The sequence below is a fragment of the Pristiophorus japonicus genome, chromosome 11 (genome assembly GCF_044704955.1).
Source record: "Pristiophorus japonicus isolate sPriJap1 chromosome 11, sPriJap1.hap1, whole genome shotgun sequence".
Taxonomy (NCBI): Eukaryota; Metazoa; Chordata; class Chondrichthyes; family Pristiophoridae; genus Pristiophorus; species Pristiophorus japonicus.
Genome location: NC_091987.1, coordinates 87630582 through 87651523, shown reverse-complemented (window position 1 = coordinate 87651523; position 20942 = coordinate 87630582). Strand labels below are relative to the sequence as shown.

The 20942-nt window shown below is 43.5% G+C and overlaps 1 protein-coding gene and 1 long non-coding RNA gene across 3 annotated transcripts in view; one reads left to right on the top strand and one right to left on the bottom strand.

The window, feature by feature from the left end:
- adgrg7.1 (adhesion G protein-coupled receptor G7, tandem duplicate 1) overlaps window positions 1-20942 on the top strand; it is a 103369-nt gene that overhangs the window by 32454 nt on the left and 49973 nt on the right. The window contains exons 1-4 of one of the 2 annotated variants that reach the window (XM_070893684.1): window positions 7948-8025; window positions 17197-17325; window positions 17560-17676; window positions 18282-18391. Coding sequence is in view for 1 of the 2 variants with exons in the window: in XM_070893683.1 (XP_070749784.1) it covers window positions 17197-17325; window positions 17560-17676; window positions 18282-18391 (356 nt within the window). In the remaining variant the exon portion in view is untranslated. Of the gene's footprint in view, window positions 1-7947; window positions 8026-17196; window positions 17326-17559; window positions 17677-18281; window positions 18392-20942 lie in introns of those variants that run through there. The other variant, XM_070893683.1, reaches the window with a different exon arrangement.
- Window positions 13615-20942, bottom strand: part of LOC139276150 (uncharacterized) — a 35760-nt gene continuing 28432 nt past the window's right edge. Inside the window, exons 2-3 of the long non-coding RNA XR_011595826.1 lie at window positions 16726-16995; window positions 13615-14123 (exon numbers count right to left, since the gene is read on the bottom strand). This is a non-coding gene — a long non-coding RNA (uncharacterized lncRNA). The remainder of the gene's footprint in view (window positions 14124-16725; window positions 16996-20942) is intronic.

Genomic DNA, 20942 nt, shown 5'->3' with positions numbered 1-20942 from the left:
ATCGATACCTCGCCATCAGCACACTCTCCCTCGGGTTAAGATGCTCCCGAACCAGTGTACACAGCTCCTCATATGACTTATCCGTGGGTTTCACCGGAGCCAGAAGATTCTTCATGAGGCTGTAGGTCGGTGCCCCGCAGACTGTGAGGAGGACCGCTCTCCTTTTTGCAGCGCTTCCTTCTCCGTCCAGCTCATTGGCTACAAAGTACTAGTCTGGCCGTTCGACATAGGCTTCCCAATCCTCACCCTCCGAGAACTTCTCCAGGATGCCCACAGTTTGCTGCATCTTTGCATTGAATTCGTATTCTCGTCGCCAGTTACTGTGTTCCTAACACAGATAAGGCTGCACACAGGGAGGTTAAAGTAACAGTGACCTCAGTCTTTAATAAGACACTCCAGAGTGAGGAACGGGCCTTAGGGGCCGGCCTTATATACAGTGCTCCCAAGGGATGCTGGGATCCCTTGGGACTTCAGGGGATGAGCTCCCTGGTGGCGGAACATGGGAGTGCATGCTTTACACAACAAGAATTACATCAGACCAGCCAGAAATCCTCACCAGTTTGTAGCATCATAGGCAGTCCCTCGAAACGAGGATTACTTGCTTCCATGCCAAAAAAGGATGAGTTCACAGGTGTTTTAATGAAGGACCCGAACTACATCCTCAAGGATGGAAGATGCCTCTGCATGGATTTTTTTAACATGTGGTGGCCGCTGCACACCAGTCACCACACGGGTTTGACAGAACTAGATCTTGGTCCAGTGGCAAGGATTTCCCAAGATGACTGGAGACCAGCTCTGCTGCACAGGATAGTCAATTCTGAGGAGGATTGCAAAAAATTACAGGAGGACATTAATAAACTTGCAGAATGGACATATAATTGGCAATTGAAGTTCAACACAGATAAATTTGAGGTATTACATTTTGGTAGGAAGAATATGAAGGTGACTTATTACTTGGAGGGTGCGAGTCTCGGTGGCGTAGAGGAACAAAGGGATCTCGGAGTACAAACACACAAATCACTAAACGTTGCGACACAGGTTAGCAAAGACATGAAAAGCAAACCAAGCACTAGGGTTTATTTCTAGAGGTATATAATTGAAAAGTAGAGAAGTTATGCTAAACCTGTATAGAACCTTGGTTAGACCACACTTAAGAGTACTGCATACAGTTCTGGTCACCATATTATAAAAAGGATATATAGAGGGTGGAGAGAAGATTTACAAGGATGATATCAGAAATGCGAGAGTATACATATCAGGAAAGGATAAACAGGCTGGGTCTCTTCTCTTGAAAAAAGAAGACTGAGGTGTGACTTAATAGAGGTCTTTAAAATGATGAAAGGTTTAGATAGAGTGAGTACAGAGAGAATGTTTCCACTTGTGGGCAAGAGCATACCTATAGACCATCAATACAAGATAGTCACCATGTAATCCAATAGGGAGTTCAGAAGTAACTTCTTTACCCAAAGAGTGGTGAGAATGTGGAACTCACTACAACAGGGAGTGGATGACATGAACAGTTTGGATGCATTTAAGGGGAGGCTAGACAATCATATGAGGGAGAAGAGAATAGAGGGTTATGCTGATAGATTTAGATGAGAAAAGACAGGAGGAGGTTCGAATGGAGCATAAACGGCTGCATGGACTGGTTGGGCCGAATGGCCTGTTTCTGTGCCGTATATCCTATGTAAGCTAGAAACATAGAAAAATAGGTGCAGGAGTAGGCCATTCGGCCCTTCGAGCCTGCACCACCATTCAATAAGATCATGGCTGATCATTCACCTCAGTCCCCCTTTCCTGCTTTCTCTCCATATTCCTTCATCGCTTTAGCCAAAAGGGCCTTATCTAACTCCCTCTTGAATATATCCAATGAACTGGCATCAACAACTCTCTGCGGTAGGGAATTCCACAGGTTAATAACTCTGAGTGAAGAAGTTTCTCCTCATCTCAATCCTAAATGACTTCCACCTTATCCTTAGACTATGTCCCCTGGTTCTGGACTTCCCCAACATCGGGAACATTCTTCCTGCAACTAGTCCCGTCAGAATTTTATATGTTTCTATGAGATCCCCTCTCATCCTTCTAAACTCCAGTGAATACAGTCTCTCCTCATATGTCAGTCCTGCCATCTCTGGAATCAGTCTGGTGAACCTTCGCTGCACTCCCTCAATAGCAAGAATGTCCTTCCTCAGATTAGGAGACCAAAACTGAACACAATATTCCAGGTGAGGCCTCACTAAGGCCCTGTACAACTGCAGTAAGACCTCTCTGCTCCTATACTCAAATCCCCTAGCTATGAAGGTCAACCTACCATTTGCCTTCTTCACCGCCTGCATGCCAACTTTCAAGGACTGATGCACCATGACACCCAGGTCTCGTTACACCTCTCCTTTTCCTAATCTGCCGCCATTCAGATAATACTCTGCCTTCATGTTTTTGCCACCAAAGTGGATAACCTCACATTTATCCACATTATACTGCATCTGTCATGCGTTTGCCCACTCACCTAACCTGTCCAAATCACCCTGCAGCCTCTTAGCGTCCTCCTCACAGCTCACACCGCCACCAAGCTTAGTGTCACCTGCAAACTTAGAGATATTACACTTAATTCCTTCATCTGAATCATTAATGTATATTATAAATAGCTGGGGTCCCAGCACTGAGCCTTGCGGCACATCACTAGTCACTGCCTGCCATTCTGAAAAGGACCCGTTTATCCCGACTCTCTGGTTCCTGTCTGCCAACCAGTTTTCTATCCACATCAGTACATTACCCCCAATATCATGCGGTTTAATTTTGCACACCAATCTCTTGTGTGGGACCTTGTCAAAAGCCTTTTGAAAGTCCAAATACATGACATCCAGTGGTTCCCTCTTGTCCACTCTACTAGTTACATACTCAAACATTTCTAGAAGATTTGTCAAGCATGATTTCTCTTTCATAAATCCATGCTGACTTGGACCGATCCTGTCACTGCGCTGCTATTTCATCTTTAATAATTGATTCCAACATTTTTCCCACTACTGATGTCAGGCTAACCGGTCTATAATTACCCATTTTCTTTCTCCCTCCTTTCTTAAAAAGTGGTGTTACATTAGCTATCCTCCAGTCCATTGGAGCTGATCCAGAGTCAATAGACTGTTGGAAAATGATCACCAATGCATCCACTATTTCTAGGGCCTCTTCCTTAAGTACTCTGGGATGCAGACTATCAGGCCCTTTGGATATATCGGTCTTTAATCTCATCAATTTCCTGAACACAATTTCCCTCCTAATAAGGATTTCCTTCAGTTCCTCCTTCTCACTAGACCCTCGGTCCCCTTTTATTTCCGGAAGGTTATCTGTGTCTTCTTTCGTGAAGACAGAACCAAAGTATTTGTTCAACTGGTCCGCCATTTCTTTGTTCCCTATTATAAATTCACCTGAATCTGATTGCACAGGACCTACGTTTGTCTTCACTAATCTTTTTCTCTTCACATATCTATAGAAGCATTTGCAGTTAGTTTTTATGTTCCCAGCAAGCTTCCTCTCGTACTCTATTTTCCCCCTCCTAATTAAACCCCTTGTCCTGCTCTGCTGAATTATAAAATTCTCCCAGTTCTCAGGTTTGCTGCTTTTTCTGTCTCTTCCTTGGATTTAACACTATCCTTAATTTCCCTTGTTAGCCACGGTTGAGCCACCTTCCCCATTTTATTTTTACTCCAGACAGGGATGTACAATTGTTGAAGTTCATCCATGTGATCTTTAAATGTTTGCCATTGCCTATCCACCGTCAATCCTTTAAGTATCACTTGCCAGTCTAGTCTAGTCAATTCACGTCTCATACCATCGAAGTTATCCTTCCTTAAGTTCAGGACCCTAGTTTCTGAATTAACTGTGTCACTCTCCATCTTAATAAAGAATTGTACCATATTATGGTCACTCTTCCCCAAGGGGCCTCGCACAACAAGATTGCTAATTAGTCCTTTCTCATTACACATCACCCAGTCTAGGATGGCCAGCCCTCTGGTTTGTTTCTCGACATATTGGTCTAGAAAACCATCCCTAATACACTCCAGGAAATCCTCCTCCACCGCATTACTACCAGTTTGGTTAGCCCAATCAATATGTAGATTAAAGTCGCTCATGATAACTGCTTTACCTTTATTGCATGCATCCCTAATTTCTTGTTGGGGACAGCATCAAACCTCACTACTACTGTTTGGTGATCTGTACACAACTCCCACTAGCGTTTTCTGCCCTTTGGTATTCCGTACCTCCACCCATACCGATTCCACATCATCCAAACTAATGTCCTTCCTTACTATTGCGTTAATTTCCTCTTTAACCAGCAACGGCACCCGCCTCCTTTTTCTTTCTGTCTATCCTTCCTAAATGTTGCATACCCCTGGATGTTGAGTTCACAGCCTTGGTCACCCTGGAGCCATGCCTCCGTGATGACAATTACATCATATCCATTAACAGCTATCTGCACAGTTAATTCGTCCACCTCATTACAAATACACCTCGCATTGAGACACAGAGCCTTCAGGCTTGTCTTTTGAACACACTTTGCCCCTTTAGAATTTTGCTGTAATGTGGCCTTTTGCTTTGGGTTTTCTCTGCCCTCCACTTTTACTTTTCTTCTTTTTAAAATTGTGTATGTCACTCCGCTATTTAAGAATGGAGAGAGGGAAACCAGGGAGTTATAGACCAGTTAGTCTAACACCTGTTGTCGGGAAATTGCTAGAGTCTATAATTAAGGATCAGGTGACCTTGTAAATTTTCAGTTGATCGGAGAGAGCAGGGGGTATAAACTGGTTCTCTATCACCTTAAATTCTTTTTTGAACATCTCCCACTGATCTTGTGTCATTTTATCCATTAAAAGATTTGCCCAGTTTGAAATCGGCCTTACCCAAATCTAGAATCTTAATAGCTGTTTTGTGTTTCTCTCGTTCAAACACTACATTGAGCTCGATCATGTAATGAGCGCTATTGGATAAATGTTCACGCACAGTTAGGCTGTTAATTAAATCTAGCTCATTACTCAGTACTAAATCTAATATGGCATGCCTGTGTGTTGCCTCCAGGACATATTATTGTAGAAAACTATCCCAGACACACTCAAGAAATTTACTGCCTTTCTGACAAGGTGCTTTTCTGTTTATCCAAATCTATATGAAAGTAAAAAATCCCCCCATTAAAACCACTCTTCCTTTGCTACACGTAAGAATGAAGGCATCCACTTCAGCCTCTGCCACAAATGCCTTGCCTTTGCCACTGATTCCATTCACTTCCCTGACCTGAGGTTGAAGCAGACGGTTCGTAAGCTCGGCGGTCTATTCAACTTTCAACCTGCATAACATCATTCACCTTCGCCATTGTCCATCTTTGCCATTGCCTACCTCAGCCCATCTTCTGCTGAAACCCTCATCCATGTATTTGTTAACTCCAGATTCAATTATTCCAATGCTCTCTTGGCTGACCTCCCATCCTCTCTTGGCCGACCTCCCATCCTCCACCCTCCATTAACTTCAGTTCATCCGAAACGCTATTGTCCGTATTCTATTCTGCACAAAGTCCTACTCACCCATCCCAATGCTCACTGACTTATATTGGCTCCCAATTTAATATGTGCATTGTCATAGTTAAATCCCTTTCATGGCTTTGCCTCTCCCCATCTTTGTAAGTTCCTCCAGCTCTAGAACCACTCCTGAACTCTCCATTCCTCTGACTCTGGATTATTGTTAGTTGAGGCATGAAATACAAGAGCAAGGAGGTTATGCTTGAACTGTATAAAACATTGGTTAAGCTGCAGCTAGAGTACTGTGCGCAGTTTTGATCACCACATTACAGGAAAGATGTGATTGCACTGGAAAGGGTGCAGAGGAGATTTACAAGAATGTTGCTTGGACTGGAGAATTTTGGCTACGAGGAAAGACTGTTTGTTTTCTTTGGAACAGAGGAGGCTAAGGGGAGACCTGATTGATGTGTATAAAATTATGAGGGGCCTGGATAGAGTGGATAGGAAGGACCTGTTTCCTTTGGCAGAATTGTCAACAACCAGGGGGCATAGATTTAAAAAAATTAGGGGAAGGGTTAGAGGAGATCCAAGGAGAAATTTCTTCACCCAGAGGGTGGTGGGGATCTGGAACTCACTGCCTGAAAGGGTGGTAGAGGCAGAAACCCTCACCACATTTAAAAGATACTTGGATGTGCACTTAAAGTGCCATAACCTACAGGGCTATGGACCAAGAGCTGGAAAGTGGTATTAGGCTGGGTAGCTCTCGGTCGGCCGGCGCGGACACGATGGGCCAAAATGGCCTCCTTCCACGCTGTAAATTTCTATGATTCTATGATTGTGCATCAGTTCTCCTTTCAGTCCATTATTGATAGCCATGCCTTCAGCTGCCTAGGCCCCATGCTTTGGAATTTCCACCCTAAACTCCTGTCTCGCTCGCTCCCTCTCTTCCTTTAAGATCCAATTGTTATTCCTGGAATCTTTTAAAATAATTCTTCTTAGAGTGTTCTTGACTTCCTTATTCAGACACTTTGGTCACAAAGATGAAATTCTCCATATCCTTCAGAATTTTTTTAAAACAAATTTTCCTTTTGTTGTCTGATTTTCCAGTTCTAGTTCTTCTTCAACTTCTCTAGAACTTACAGGGATAAGTTCTATGATTAACACTACCAACACAGAGCATTATAATACTGTGCTCCCTACCTCTGTAATCTCCTTCAGCCTCACAACCCACCAAAGATATCTGTGCTCCTCAAATTCTGCCCTCTTGAGCATCCGATTATAACTGCTCAACCATCGGTGACCATGCCTTCAGCTGCCTGGGCCCTAAGTTCTGGAACTCCCTCCCTAAACGTCCCCGCCTCTTTACCTCTCTTTCCTCCTTTAAGTTGCTCCTTAAAACCTATCTCTTTGACCAAACTTTTGGTCATCTGCCATAATTTCTTCTTATCTGGCTCGGTGTCAAATTTATTTTTTTGTTTTACAACACTCCTGTAAAGCACCTTGGAACGTTTTACTACGTTAAAGGCGCTATATAAATACAAGTTGTTGTTGCTTCCTTTCAGAGCTAGCTTGGACCTGACTCTCCAGTAATGCTAGCATTTTATCACAAGTGCCAGGCAGAAATCGCAGTGCAGTGGCACTAAAGTTGCTATATGAACGTTTAAAAGGGCTTGGACTAAAATGCTCCACAGGCTGATTGGTTTACAAATGAAAGTAACAAATTGAAGCAGAGTATGATTGAACTAGGAATACATTACATCAACTTGTTCTATAATCACAAAGTGGAAAAACTGTGACAAAAAACTCAGTTTGACATAGAAATATTTCCAAAGTTTCTTTCAGACATAAACATTCTTCACAAAACAGTATGTGTTGAGCTAGAATTCTTACATCGTTCTGGCACCACATATAAATAATTCTAATCGTAAATAATCAAGGTTAAATTTACCCTGTTAGATACTGCTGACTGAGACTGTTTCTTGTTACTCCAGTAGCATGTCAGAGATTTATATAGAGAATGGTTGAAACAGCCACACATAGCATCAAGATCCAGACATTCTTACTTGTTGGTGGACCAAATACCAAGGTTAATATTTCACTGCTGAAGGATTACTGTCCAGAGTCGACATTTATAAGGTTTGCCCCAATTTGATTTTTATCTCAGCTGCATAAAAAGGGTATTGATATATCTAATAATCTGAAGATACTAACTGCTGTGTATATATCAACACATGGTTGCAGTTCATCGTTTAATATTCCTCCCGGTTTAATCAGACGTAAACCTCTCAAGAATCAGAGGGGAAGTGAAGCAGTTAATGTATAACAGGACTTATGAGAAACGGCTTGTAGCTACACTTAATAACTTGTTTATTAAAGAAAGGCAGTTGAACAGTGGGCACAAGGATCAACATGATTCATCTAAAGCGTGACCACAAGGTGCTGGCTGGAGTTTTCTGTAGCCTTGTTACCGCAGGTCTTTGGGGTGCCTGCTTCTGGCAGCTTGCAACCAAGCTTAAATCAGGTAAGAAGTACAGCTGCTTTGTTGTTCCTGACTAATTTTCTCCCCTCTCCTTGTCTCCTGAAATTGCTGACTCATGGTGAGTACAGGCTGATGCCACTGCTCTCCAGTACCTTGCTGTACTTGGAGTTATTGTTGAGGAACACAGATGAGTTGAAGGTCTGCTCCTCACTTTTCAGATACCTCCTTGGAGGTCCTAGTGGAGGAAATGAGAGTAAGGCAGAAGCAGCCATTTCTGCAAGGGTGTCCCGAAGGTCAGAATGAAGTAGGCTGGACAGAGATGTCTGAAAGGGTCACTGCTACCAGCAACAACACCAGGACTTGGGTTCAATGCAGAGAAAGGTTCAATGATCTCACAAGAGCAATGTGGTGACATTGAATGATGACTGAGCCAAGGGGCCTGTCTGGAGATTTCACTGTCAACCTGATTGTAAAGTATGTAGGGCAGCCTCTCAGAAAGACTAAAGGATATTTAGCTGACCCTCTCCCAGTGATGTTAGGATCTTTCTAATTATGTGATGTACATTTTCCCCCTGACTCCTGTTCCTCGTATCAGTGGAGAAGCTGATGTGTGGCTGTGTCTCACAGCTTGCTTCCTCTCAGGAGATTAAAACAGAGGTGCACTTCCGCAGCTCCTCGCAGGACCAGGCTGCCAAGGAGCCCATTGACAAAGAGTCAGCCTGTCCTGTGTCCATCCTAGGAATTAGGGGCCTTGGATGAAGAGCCCCATCCCAAGAAGCTCATATTATTTTGCAGTAGCAGTTTAAAGCTCTTCATGCCCTCAGGTGACATTTAAAAGAGTCAGATTGGGTAAAAAGCTTGCATGGTCACAAGGTGTGTGCATAGTGACAGAACCAAATGATGTTTTCATTCATTGTTGTAGCAAATCACTGGAATATTTTTCCCAAGGTCTGTTTGGTGTATGGTTCTCTTGTATGACAATGAGGAACAGATAATGTGCTGACATTGAGACCCAGGATCAGGGTGTAAGGAGCATCACTTTGATGAGCTAAGACTTCCAAATAAAATGGTGAGCCAAATGAGTCTGCCTTTCAGCAGCCATCGCCACTGCACCTACTTCCTGTTCTTCATGGGCTGGATGTAAAGAATCAGCAATGTTGCCATAAGAGTCTCTGCCATCTGTCTTTTCCTGATTACAAAGTTATGAAACACACTTGCCATCACAGTTCGGAAATGGAGCTGGCGCATACTGAAAGGCACCCCCGGACCTATCCGCACTCTATAAGTTTCTCCGAGCATCTCACTGAGTTAGTCAATTCTGCTCCTTGTCTTCATGTGTTTTTCATTGTTGCACTCCTCTGCAGTATTGGTAGTCCTACGAAGCGGCTTTATGAGCCATTGTAGCAGCTCGCATGGGGCAGGGTGGGCAGGGTTAAAATCGGGGCTTGCATATTATCAACAGTGTTTGTGAAACGATGTAAAGAAAGAACCATGACTGTTCACTCAAATGCATAAACAGAGCTCCACTCATCAGCCTCTGAACACCAGTGAGATTTTTGCTGATTGGGAAGAGCTGACAGTGCAGTCAGTGCAGTACTGGAGGGCATCTTGCATTCAAACTTTAAAGAAAAGTTAATTAAAAGTGGGCTTTGCAGAAGTGGCATTTGTAGTTCCACTGGTGCAAAGCCAAATCAATGCTAGTCCTAGACACCAGGTGGACATTGCTTTGGGTGAATGTTAGTGTCTCTTCTAATTCAAGCTCCCCAGCTGTACGCTGGGCTATCCGCCTGTGCTATTAACAAAAATGTTACACTTCAAGTTTTATTCCAGCATATGAAAACTCATGACACAGCGTAAGTGCTAAAGATGCAATATAAAGAGTATTTCTGAATTAGGTGGCGATTCAAATGCAGTATATACTTAATCAAATGCTGAGATGAGAATATTGCTGGAAATGTGTTACAAAGCATGAGCTAACACACTTGAGTGGTTTAATGGCATAAATGTAACTCCAAAGGTTTGTTTACGACACAGAACTCGAGTGTTCTGGTGCACCTTTGAACCTTACATTAGCTACTTACATCATTTCAAAATTACAAAATTAAATTATCAAACAATTTAAAAAATAGTAAAATATGCAATGGACATATAAATAACAAAAGGAAAATTATGATAGGGATAGTTCCACTAAGGAATTCACAAGAAAAACTCACAGATAACGACAAAGAAATGTCATAAATATTAAATAGTTACTTTGGAGGGAATTTTAACCCCCAAAACACAGGTGGGTTGGGGTCGGGTACGAGGTTAAAGTATTAAAGGTCTGAATCCTGACCAGAATCCACCTCCAACCAGCCCACTTCCAGGTTTAAAGGGGGAGGGCGGGCGGCCGGCCGGCCAACCCACTGCCAGGCGGTGGGTTGCCAATTTAAATATGAAAGTGAGGCTGGTGTGCCTCAGATTTAAACATCATTTAAATTTTAAAAGTGGCTGGTCAAGTTTTGCAGGCTTTGTGAAACCTGGCAACTAATGGAAGGCATGGTCCGCTGAATCCGGGATGTATTTGCCTTTTACACTTACTTCTTGGATCCAGCGTCCCTGCCTAACCCACCCACCATGATTGGAGACCCCCCATCATCATCATAGGCAGTCCCTCGAAATCGAGGAAGACTTGCTTCCACTTTAAAAGTGAGTTCTCCTGACTGTACAGTCCAATATAGGAATTACTGTCACAGGTGGGACAGACAGTTGTTGAAGGAAAGGGGTGGGTGTGACTGATTTGCTGCATGCTCTTTCCGCTGCCTGCGTTTGGTTTTCTGCATGCTCTTGGCGACGAGACTTGAGGTGCTCAGTGTCCTCCCGGATGCTCTTCCTCCACTTAGGGCGGTATTTGGCCAGGGACTCCCAGGTGTTGGTGAGGATGTTGCATTTTATCAAGGAGGCTTTGAGGGTGTCCTTGAAACATTTCCTCTGCCCACCTGGGGAACGCTTGCTGTGTAGGAGTTCCGAGTAGATCGCTTGCTTTGGGAGTCTCGTGTCGGGCATGTGGACAATGTGGCCCACGCAACGAGCTGGTCAAGTGTGGTCAGTGCTTCAATGCTGGGGATGTTGGCCTGATCGAGAACACTGACGTTGGTGCATCTATCCTCCCAGTGGATCCCCCACAAAGCCTCCGATCCCCCCTCGCCCTTCCCCCAGCCTCCAATTCACTCCTCATCCCCACCAGGTCTTTGATCGCCTCCCGGCCTCCCCTCTCCACCTACCAATGCTCTTCCAACACCCCGATGATGTCTGCCTCCCTCCCGATGCTCCACAGGCCTCCCTACGATCCTCCTCTGGCACCCTGATCAGCTCCCGGCTCTACACACTGTTCCTCCTGCCCCCTCTCGATCAGCCCACAGCCCTCACACAATCCCTCCCTCCTTTCTGCAGCCTAGTGCCGCAGGCCTATCCGCCTGCCTCTCTGTCTGGCTGACTGCGGGTGAAAAACAAATAGTGGAATTTTCCAGAGGTCAGCGGGCACAATTGGTGGCGGGTCGAATGGGAAAATGTTTTTTTTTTGGCAGCGGGTCAGAATCCCACTGTCAACCCGCTACCACGCGCATTTCCCAAATGTCGGTCGACCAACACTGAGCAGACCCGACACGCAACAGTGGGGGAAGCAATTGAAATCATTAAAGCCACTTAACAATGCTTTTTTCCTAGCTTTTTGATTTTGACAGATCACCCACCAGTTTCCCGCTAGGCCTCATCAGTGACGCTGAGGCGGAAGGTGACTTGCCATTCTTTCATTCAGCTGATGAGTTGACAGCTTCAAACATCAAGGCAAAGCTCCCCGCTAAATCAGATATCTTCCCTGAGCCACGAGCTTCTCTAAACTTCATTTCGATTACAGAGTCAGAATACTGCAAGTCTTTACACAAGTCTCCACCCAGTCTGACCTTATTACCTCTCCCAAAATTGGCAGATCGCTTCTGTCATCTCTACTTCACCTGCCATCTATTCGATCAGCATTGGTGACCTTGAAACTATCTCACCTTAGTCCTCAGAATCTCACTATGATCAGCAGCACCAGGCACACCAGCACCACCAACAACACCAACCTTCTCTGCAATCACCTGATGCTGCACAGGTCACGACATCGGCACCTGATCACATTGCTGCCAGGGATGGCCTCACCATGGCCAGATTTACTTCACTTGACGCTGTACGCCCTGGCTGCCACATGATGCGCCAGGTTTGTACCACCCCACAGCAACACCATAAAACATCTCTACAGTGCCCAAGCCATTCCTTTCACACTCGTCACTATTGTGGGGGGTACCGTTATGTCTCACCATTCACTACAACTCACTAAGCCACTTCCAAAGGTACACACAAATCTGTTCAAGAACACAAAGTGTTCAAAATAAAGGTTTCAATGTTTGACACCACATTAACAGAAACTTTACATGAACAGTGCCTAAAATGCCCAAGTGCCTACCCTTGTGTGTTGTTAGTTGGTATGATTGCACTAGGATGAGGGTGAGTTTGAGGGGTGGCTAGCGAGATGGGGAAGTGATAATGTAGATAGAGAGGGATGGCTGGAGGTGCAAGGGAAGTTGGCGTAAGGATGTGAAGGAGTACAGTAGGGAAGGCAGAGTGATGGGGATGTGATGAGTAGCACAGCAGGATGAGAATGAGTGTGGCTTTGTACTAACGTTTCATGATCCACGGAGATCATTGAAAGTTTGCGCCACTGCAACCTGGTCCTCCTGACAACATCCCTGCTTGTGCCCTCCTGTGTAATGTGCAACCAGGCTGCATTGATTTCCTGGGAAGGACTCTTCTGCCCATTGGAAGGGAAGAAAACCTCCCTGCAAGATGTCACTCCTTCCATAAACATATGGAGGGAGTCAGTGGAGAGCCTGGGTGCAGCTGTGCACCTTTGTGCAGTGATTGTCAGTGTTTGCAGCACCTCAATGCTGTAGAACACTAACAGCACAAATGTCAAAATAAATGAGTGCATGGTCCCTTTAAGGAAATTGGCTGATGATGTGTCATCAAATGAAGCCATCAGATCCACTTTCTTCAATTGGCTGGGAAACACGCTGGACGGGCTTAACAAGACTAATCAGGGGAAAATCATTTTGGACAGCGAGCTGGAGTCGGCAGCAAGGCTGGAACCCACGTCGCCCGCCATGGACCCACCGAGGTTGGTAAAATCCAGCCAAAAGGTTTCAAATGCAAATCAGGCCCTGTTAAATTCATCAAGGCTTGCAGGAAATCCATTCTCCCAGGTTTCCCAACCGCTTCTGAGCCCGCCCTTCCCACCCCCACTCCCCCTCCCACCCCCCACCCCACCCCCACTCCCACTCCCTCCCCTCCCCACCCCCACTCCCCCTCCCCACCCCCACCCCCTCCCCCCTCCCCGCCCGCTCCCAACACACCAAGTATTAAAATTCAGGCCTTTGTCTCTGTTTTTACCAGGGAGACTAACAAGGTGGACATAACATTCGAAGAAGAGATCAAATAGGATATAAATACATTTAAGATAGGAAGGAGGGAGTTAATTAATAAACTAGACAAATTCATATAAAGATTCAAATCCTTATATTTTCATCTCTATTTCTGAGATGTAACTGATCCCTTTAAACTTGGCGACTGCATGCAGGGACATGCGTCTCATGTTTCATATTTGCTAACTTGTTTTCCATATACTGGAGAGGGTACATATTGCTGCTTGGTATACAAATACTTTTTGATCTCCTTATCTCTGTAACCTTCTCCAGCCCTACAATCCTCTGACATCTCTGCGCTCTTCCGATTCTGGCCTCTTGTTCATCCCTGATTTTCATCGCTCCACTATTGGTGGCTGTACCTTCAGTTGCCGAGGCCCTAAGCTCCAGAATTCCCTCCCTAAACTTCTCCGCATCTCTATCGTCCTTTTAGACACTCCTTAAAGCCTATCTCTTTGACCAAGCTTTTGGTCACCTGTCCTAATATCTTCTTATGTAGCTTGATGTCAAATCTTGTTGGAAAGCGCTTCTGTGAAACGCCTTGGGACATTTTACTACGTTAAAGGTGCAATGTGAATGCAAGTTTTTATTGTTGATTACAAAGAAGGTAGAAGCCGCTTCATGCTGATTACTTGCTTCGTCCTGAAAATAATCAAATGGAGGTAAAGAGCTTGGTAGCACATAGAAACATAGAAAATAGGTGCAGGAGCAGGCCATTCGGCCCTTCGAGTCTGCACCACCATTCAATATGATCATGGCTGATCATGCAACTTCAGTACCCCATTCCTGCTTTCTCTCCAAAACCCTTGATCCCTTTAGCCGTAAGGGCCACATCTAACTCCCGTTTGAATATATCTAACGAACTGGCCTCAACAACTTTCTGTGGTAAAGAATTCCACTGGTTCACAATTCTCTGAGTGAAGAAGTTTTTCCTCATCTCGGACCTAAATGGCTTACCCCTTAGCCTTAGACTGTGACCCCTGGTTCTGGACTTCCCCAACATCGGGAACATTCTTCCTGCATCTAACCTGTCCAATCCCGTCAGAATTTTATATGTTTCTATGAGCTACCCTCTCATTCTTCTAAATTCCAGTGAATATAAGCCTAGTCGATCCAGTCTTTCTTCATATGTCAGTCCTGCCATCCCGGGAATCAGTCTGGTGAACCTTCGCTACACTCCCTCAATAGCAAGAATGTCCTTCCTCAGATTAGGAGACCAAAACTGTACACAATATTCAAGGTGTGGCCTCACCAAGGCCCTGTACAACTGCAGTAAGACCTCCCTGCTTCTATACTCAAATCCTCTCGCTATGAAGGCCAGCATGCCATTTGCCTTCTTCACTGCCTGCTGTACCCGCATGCCAACTTTCAAAGACTGATGTACCATAACATCCAGGTCTCGTTGCACTTCCCCTTTTCCTAATCTGTCACCATTCAGATAATATTCTGTCTTCCTGTTTTTGCCACCAAAGTGGATAACTTCACATTTATCTACATTATACTGCCTCTGCCATGCATTTGCCCACTCACCTAACTTGTCCAAGTCACCCTGCAGCCTCTTAGCATCCTCCTCACAGCTCACACTGCCACCCAGCTTAGTGTCATCTGCAAACTTGGAGATATTACATTCAATTCCTTTGTCTAAATCATTAATGTATATTGTAAATAGCTGGGGTCCCAGCACTGAACCTTGCGGTACCCCACTAGTCACTGCCTGCCATTCTGAAAAGGACCCGTTTATTCCCACTCTTTGCTTCCTGTCTGCCAACCAGTTCTCTATCCATGTCAATACATTACCCCCAATACCATGTGTTTTAATTTTTCACACTAATCTCTTGTGTGGGTAAGAGTAGGAGAGCATCTTAGTAATAGTGATGACAACATAGTAAGGTTCACGAGTAGGATCGAGAGTGACACAAGTAGGACAAAGACTAAGGTAATAGATTGGAAAAGAGCAAACTACGAGGACATGAGGGTGGAACGAAAGAAGGTAAACTGAGAGAAAATCTTAAAAAACAAATCAGAAAAACAGTGGGGAATCTTTAAAAGGGTAATCAATAGAGTTCAAGAGAAATGCATTCTCCTAAAAGCTAAATACAAGCAAGCTAATGATGGGACACTATAAATGAATAAAGAACTAAAGGGAAAATTGAATCTCAAGTAAAAGGCGTATAAGAAATGCTTAGATACTGAAGGAAAGGAGGACAAAAGCAAATAAGAATTTAGCAGATAAATTTTTTAAAAAACTATCTGGAAGGCAGAGGAAAAATTACTAAATTAAATTATTGAGGAATATAAAAAGAAATAATAGCGCGTTAAACATAACAAAAGTAAAATTAAAGTAGGGATAGGGTCACTACAGGATGAGCAAGTTAAACTCACAGGTAATGACAGAGAAATGGCAGAAGCATTGAATAACCACTTCGCCTCAGTTTTCACTGAAGACACTTCACTACAGGATGGTCTTAAAAAGATCACTACAGTTGGGATAGAAAGGGAGAAAATAAGCAACAAACTTGTAAAACGAAAAGAGGATAAAACCCCAGGTCCAGGTGGTATGCACCCATGCATACTCAAGGAGACTGGGAAGGAGAAAGTGGACAGCTAATGTTGCTCCTATATACAGAAGGGGAGATAGAACAAAGCCTGGGAACTATAGAACAGTCTGCTTAACGTCAGTGATAGGAAAGATACTGGAATCTACACTAAAAGAAATGATAGAAGAGTATCTCAAGCCAGGAAATATAATAAAAATAGTCTGCATGGATTCTGAAAGGCTAAGTGATGCTTAACTAACCTGATAGAATTCTTTGAAGAGTAGACAAGGGTACTTAAAATATTGTGCATAATTTTGGTCTCCATACTATAAAAAGGACTTTAAAGCACTGGAGAAAATACAAAATAATTTACATGGTGGTACCAGAATTGAGAGATTACAGCTATTGGGAAAGAAAGAAGAAAGAAAGACTTGAATTTATTTAGCGCCTTTCACGACCACAAATAACAAATAACGACATGCAAATAAGAGTCCATTCATTTAAAAAGAAATCTTTGCCCTCAGCTAATTTTTTATTTTATTTTTTTTTACAGTAGCCCATTTGAGCACTCTAATGTACAAAAAGACATGATTGCGCCCCCCCCCCCCACCCCACCTTTCTCCCTACTGTCTCACCTCGACTCCCCAAAGCCTTTCTACCATCTACACGGCACAAGTCAGGAGTGTGATGGAATACTCTCAACTTACCTGGATGAGTGCAGCTCCAACAGCACTCAAGAAGCTCAACACCATCCAGGACAAAGCAGCCTGCTTGTTTGGTACCCCATCCACCACCTTAAGCAATCACTCCCTCCACAACTGGCGTACCATAGTTGCAGTGTGTACGATCTACAAGATGCACTGCAGCAACTTGCCAAGGCTTCTTCAGCAGCACCTCCCAAACCCGCGACCTCTACCACTTAAAAGGACATGGGCAGCAGGCACATGGGAACACCATCACCTCCAAGATTCTGTGGCCTAAGAAGGAACAGCAAGGGTATTACTTTCATAGAACAGTTAAATGTACCCAGGTGCTAAGGTTTTGGAAATGGAGAAAACTCTTTCCTTTAAACATTCTGTTGAAAAAGAGTGGAATTTATAGCTCAGCTATCAGATTCAAAAGCCAAAATCCTTAAAACACATTTCCCATTTTAAATACTATATTTTGTTAATTTTTAGATCCTTCCGTAAAACCACCATCAATTCCATCCGCCATCCTACATTCATGTTGCTGCCAAAACAATGGAACCTGTGAGAATGAAATCTGTATTTGTTCAGATGAGTGGAAAGGAAATCATTGCGAGATTGGTTTGTATATCTGATCTTTCCTATTTCACAAGTGACTATGATGGTAAATTGTAGACAATTACTCAAATTTTGGTTAAAATTACATTGAACTAGCTGTTGGAGCAGTTAGTAATTATACAATAACAAGTGTAAATTGATGACATGGTAATAAATTATAATAATTTATTTAAATAAATCAATGACAAGGTTTGCCTCTGTACCATCTTAAGAGAATTTCATTTGATTTCCTTGCAGCAAATTTCTGTGAAAGAAGTAAGTACAATTCCTCTGAGGGACTGTTTACATTCAATCAAATTTTGGTGGGGCAGTATGGCTACTCTGAAGAAGAATGTGAGCCATACACTTTAAATGGTATGTTAATCTCTTGTTTGTGATGTTTTGTCCAATATCTTAAATCAACAACAGTTACTTTAGATACAAGTTTCTTTATTATATATCTTGCATAAAATAAAATCCACATAATTTGGACTTTTATTACATTAGAATATTAGGTTCTTATCTGTCACATGTCAAACGTGTTAATGTATCTCTGTTTTTCATATGAACACCTCTTCACCCGAGTACTTAACCCACATATACAGCACTCGTTATTTTGCATTTCAGGAATCAAGGGGAACAAGTGAAATTGAACTAATGGGTGATTATGTACAGACATATATGAGGCTCTTCACTGGTTAGGACTTTGTGACCGGTGGCTTTGCTAACCCCTGAACCATTTATAACTCAAAATATTTGTCGGAATCTTAGTGAAAAATTGTATTGCAGTAGTGCTTATAGGTTGCAATATAAAAACAGTCATGCTTACACGATCTAATATATTATATTAAAGTAACTTCAGACATAAGCACCATTTTTCATATTGTCATATGATCATATTTTTCCCTGACAGACTGTACCTTGGTGTTAAGACAATGAATTACTAACTTTTTGTTTAAATTCCATTTATATCTCAACAGCAAATATTTCAAAAGCAACACGCCTGTGCACTGAGAAGAATGGAATCATCAGTCTACAAAATGTCACATTAACAGACTGCAATGAAAATTTAAAAAACCTTATAGAGAAGGTAATATTTTATGTGTGAGCCTCCAGTTATTAGCCAAAGCAAAGAAGGAACAGAAGCTGAAATGGGGAGAAAAAGGCCAAAGTAAAAAGAAACAGTGATACTTAATTAACACAGTCAGGGTGAGCCAAAAATTGAAAGGGTATCAGCTTCTGTTAACTGGAGGACAATTTAATGTATTAGTTAGTATGCAGAATTGTGGCTTCATCATCAATATAACAAGATACTTTAATTACCAATTATATAGTTCCCAGAAAATGTATAAAACTGTCTCTAAAATAAATTAAAACTCTACAAAAGTTCACACAGTGACAGAGGTTTTCCCAAAAAAGAGCAATGGCACATCTATTAGAGATTTCTCTTCTTCCTGGTTGTGAAGAAAGAAGAAACTTACAGTTATATAGAATCTTTCACATCCTCAGGACATCTCAAAGCACTTTTATGTCCAATTGACCAGACAGAAATAGTCCTCTCTGAAAGACAGCACCTCTGACAATGCAGCGCACCCACAATATTGCACTGATGTGTCAGACTAGATTATGGGCTGGATTTTTGGCTCCTCTCCACTCTGTTTTTCGCCCCGGCGCGGCGACAATGGCGGCGGTGAGGTCTCCTGGGCAGGCGGTCAGCCTCCAGTGATCCTCGGCTCCGGTTTTGCGGCAGCGTGGAGCAGCGCAGCCCAGAAGACCTGTGCCGGTGTGCAACACCCCTGGTTGCGACATTGGCACAAGTTTGAGTTCCTGCCCGACTCGTCCGCCCGGAAGCGCGCCTCGTAATGACTGCCTGGGAAATCAAAGCGGTCCAACCATCCGTCGGCGAAGAGGTGAGTAATGGACGCCTAAAGTAAGCGTGATTGTTTTTTTCTTTTAATTTTTTTAGTGATTTGTGTTGTGGTGGCGTGGGCAATGTTTTGGGAATGTTGTTGTGGGTTTTTATTTTTTAGTTCCCCCCGCCCCCCCGACGCTTCCAGTCAGCTCTTTAGCTCGGGAGTTTCCCATCCTAACGCCACGAAAGGTGTACAACAACTTCCTTAGCACTGCACCCCCTGACGCAGGTCCCAGCTACCAAACTTAATAACTGAGGCGCAAACTATTCCCGGCCGCTAACTTTCCTGTCCCTCCGCCATTATCGCCCCAAAAACATAAAAGCCTAAAATCCAGTCCTATGTGCTCAAGTTTCTGGACTGGAACTTGAATCTACAATTTACAGGTGGGAGTACTACCACTGATCAAAGCTAACACCTAAAACAATCAGAGCTTACCTTTAAAGAACACCCTCCAATTAGACACCAATGAAACTAAACCAGTCTCAAAGAGCTTTTGAATCTATGCAACACTCATTAATATCATTTTTTATTTTTCTTATCTGTATTTAACTATTTAGAAACATAGAAACAGAAAATAGGTGCAGGAGTAGGCCATTCGGCCCTTCTAGCCTGCACCACCATTCAATGAGTTCATGGCTGAACATGCAGTTTCAGTACCCCATTCCTGCTTTCTCACCATACCCCTTGATCCCCCTAGTAGTAAGGACTACATCTAACTCCTTTTTGAATATATTTAGTGAATTGGCCTCAACAACTTTCTGTGGTAGAGAATTCCACAGGTTCACCACTCTCTGGGTGAAGAAGTTTCTCCTCATCTCGGTCCTAAATGGCTTACCCCTTATCCTTAGACTGTGACCCCTGGTTCTGGACTTCCCCAACATTGGGAACATTCTTCCTGCATCTAACCTGTCTAAACCCATCAGAATTGTAAACGTTTCTATGAGATCCCCTCTCATTCTTCTGAACTCCAGTGAATACAAGCCCAGTTGATCCAGTCTTTCTTGATATGTCAGTCCCGCCATCCCGGGAATCAGTCTGGTGAAGCTTCACTGCACTCCCGCAATAGCAAGAATGTCCTTCCTCAAGTTAGGAGACCAAAACTGCACACAATACTCCAGGTGTGGCCTCATCAAGGCCCTGTACAACTGTAGCAACACCTCCCTGCCCCTGTACTCAAATTCCCTCGCTATGAAGGCCAACATGCCATTTGCTTTCTTAACCGCCTGCTGTACCTGCATGCCAACCTTTAATGACTAATGTACCATGACACCCAGGTCTCGTTGTACCTCCCCTTTTCCTAATCTGTCACCATTCAGATAATCGTCTCTCTCTCTGTTTTTACCACCAAAGTGGATAACCTCACATTTATCCACATTATACTTCATCTGCCATGCATTTGCCCCCTCACCTAACCTATCCAAGTCACTCTGCAGCCTCCTTGCATCCTCCTCGCAGCTCACACTGCCACCCAACTTAGTGTCATGCGCAAATTTGGAGATACTACATTTAGTCCCCTTGTCTAAATCATTAATGTACAATGTAAACAGCTGGGGCCCCAGCACAGAACCTTGCAGTACCCCACTAGTCACTGCCTGCCATTCTGAAAAGTACCCATTTACTCCTACTCTTTGCTTCCTGTCTGCCAACCAGTTCTCAATCCACGTCAGCACACTACCCCCAATCCCACGTGCTTTAACTTTGCACATTAATCTCTTGTGTGGGACCTTG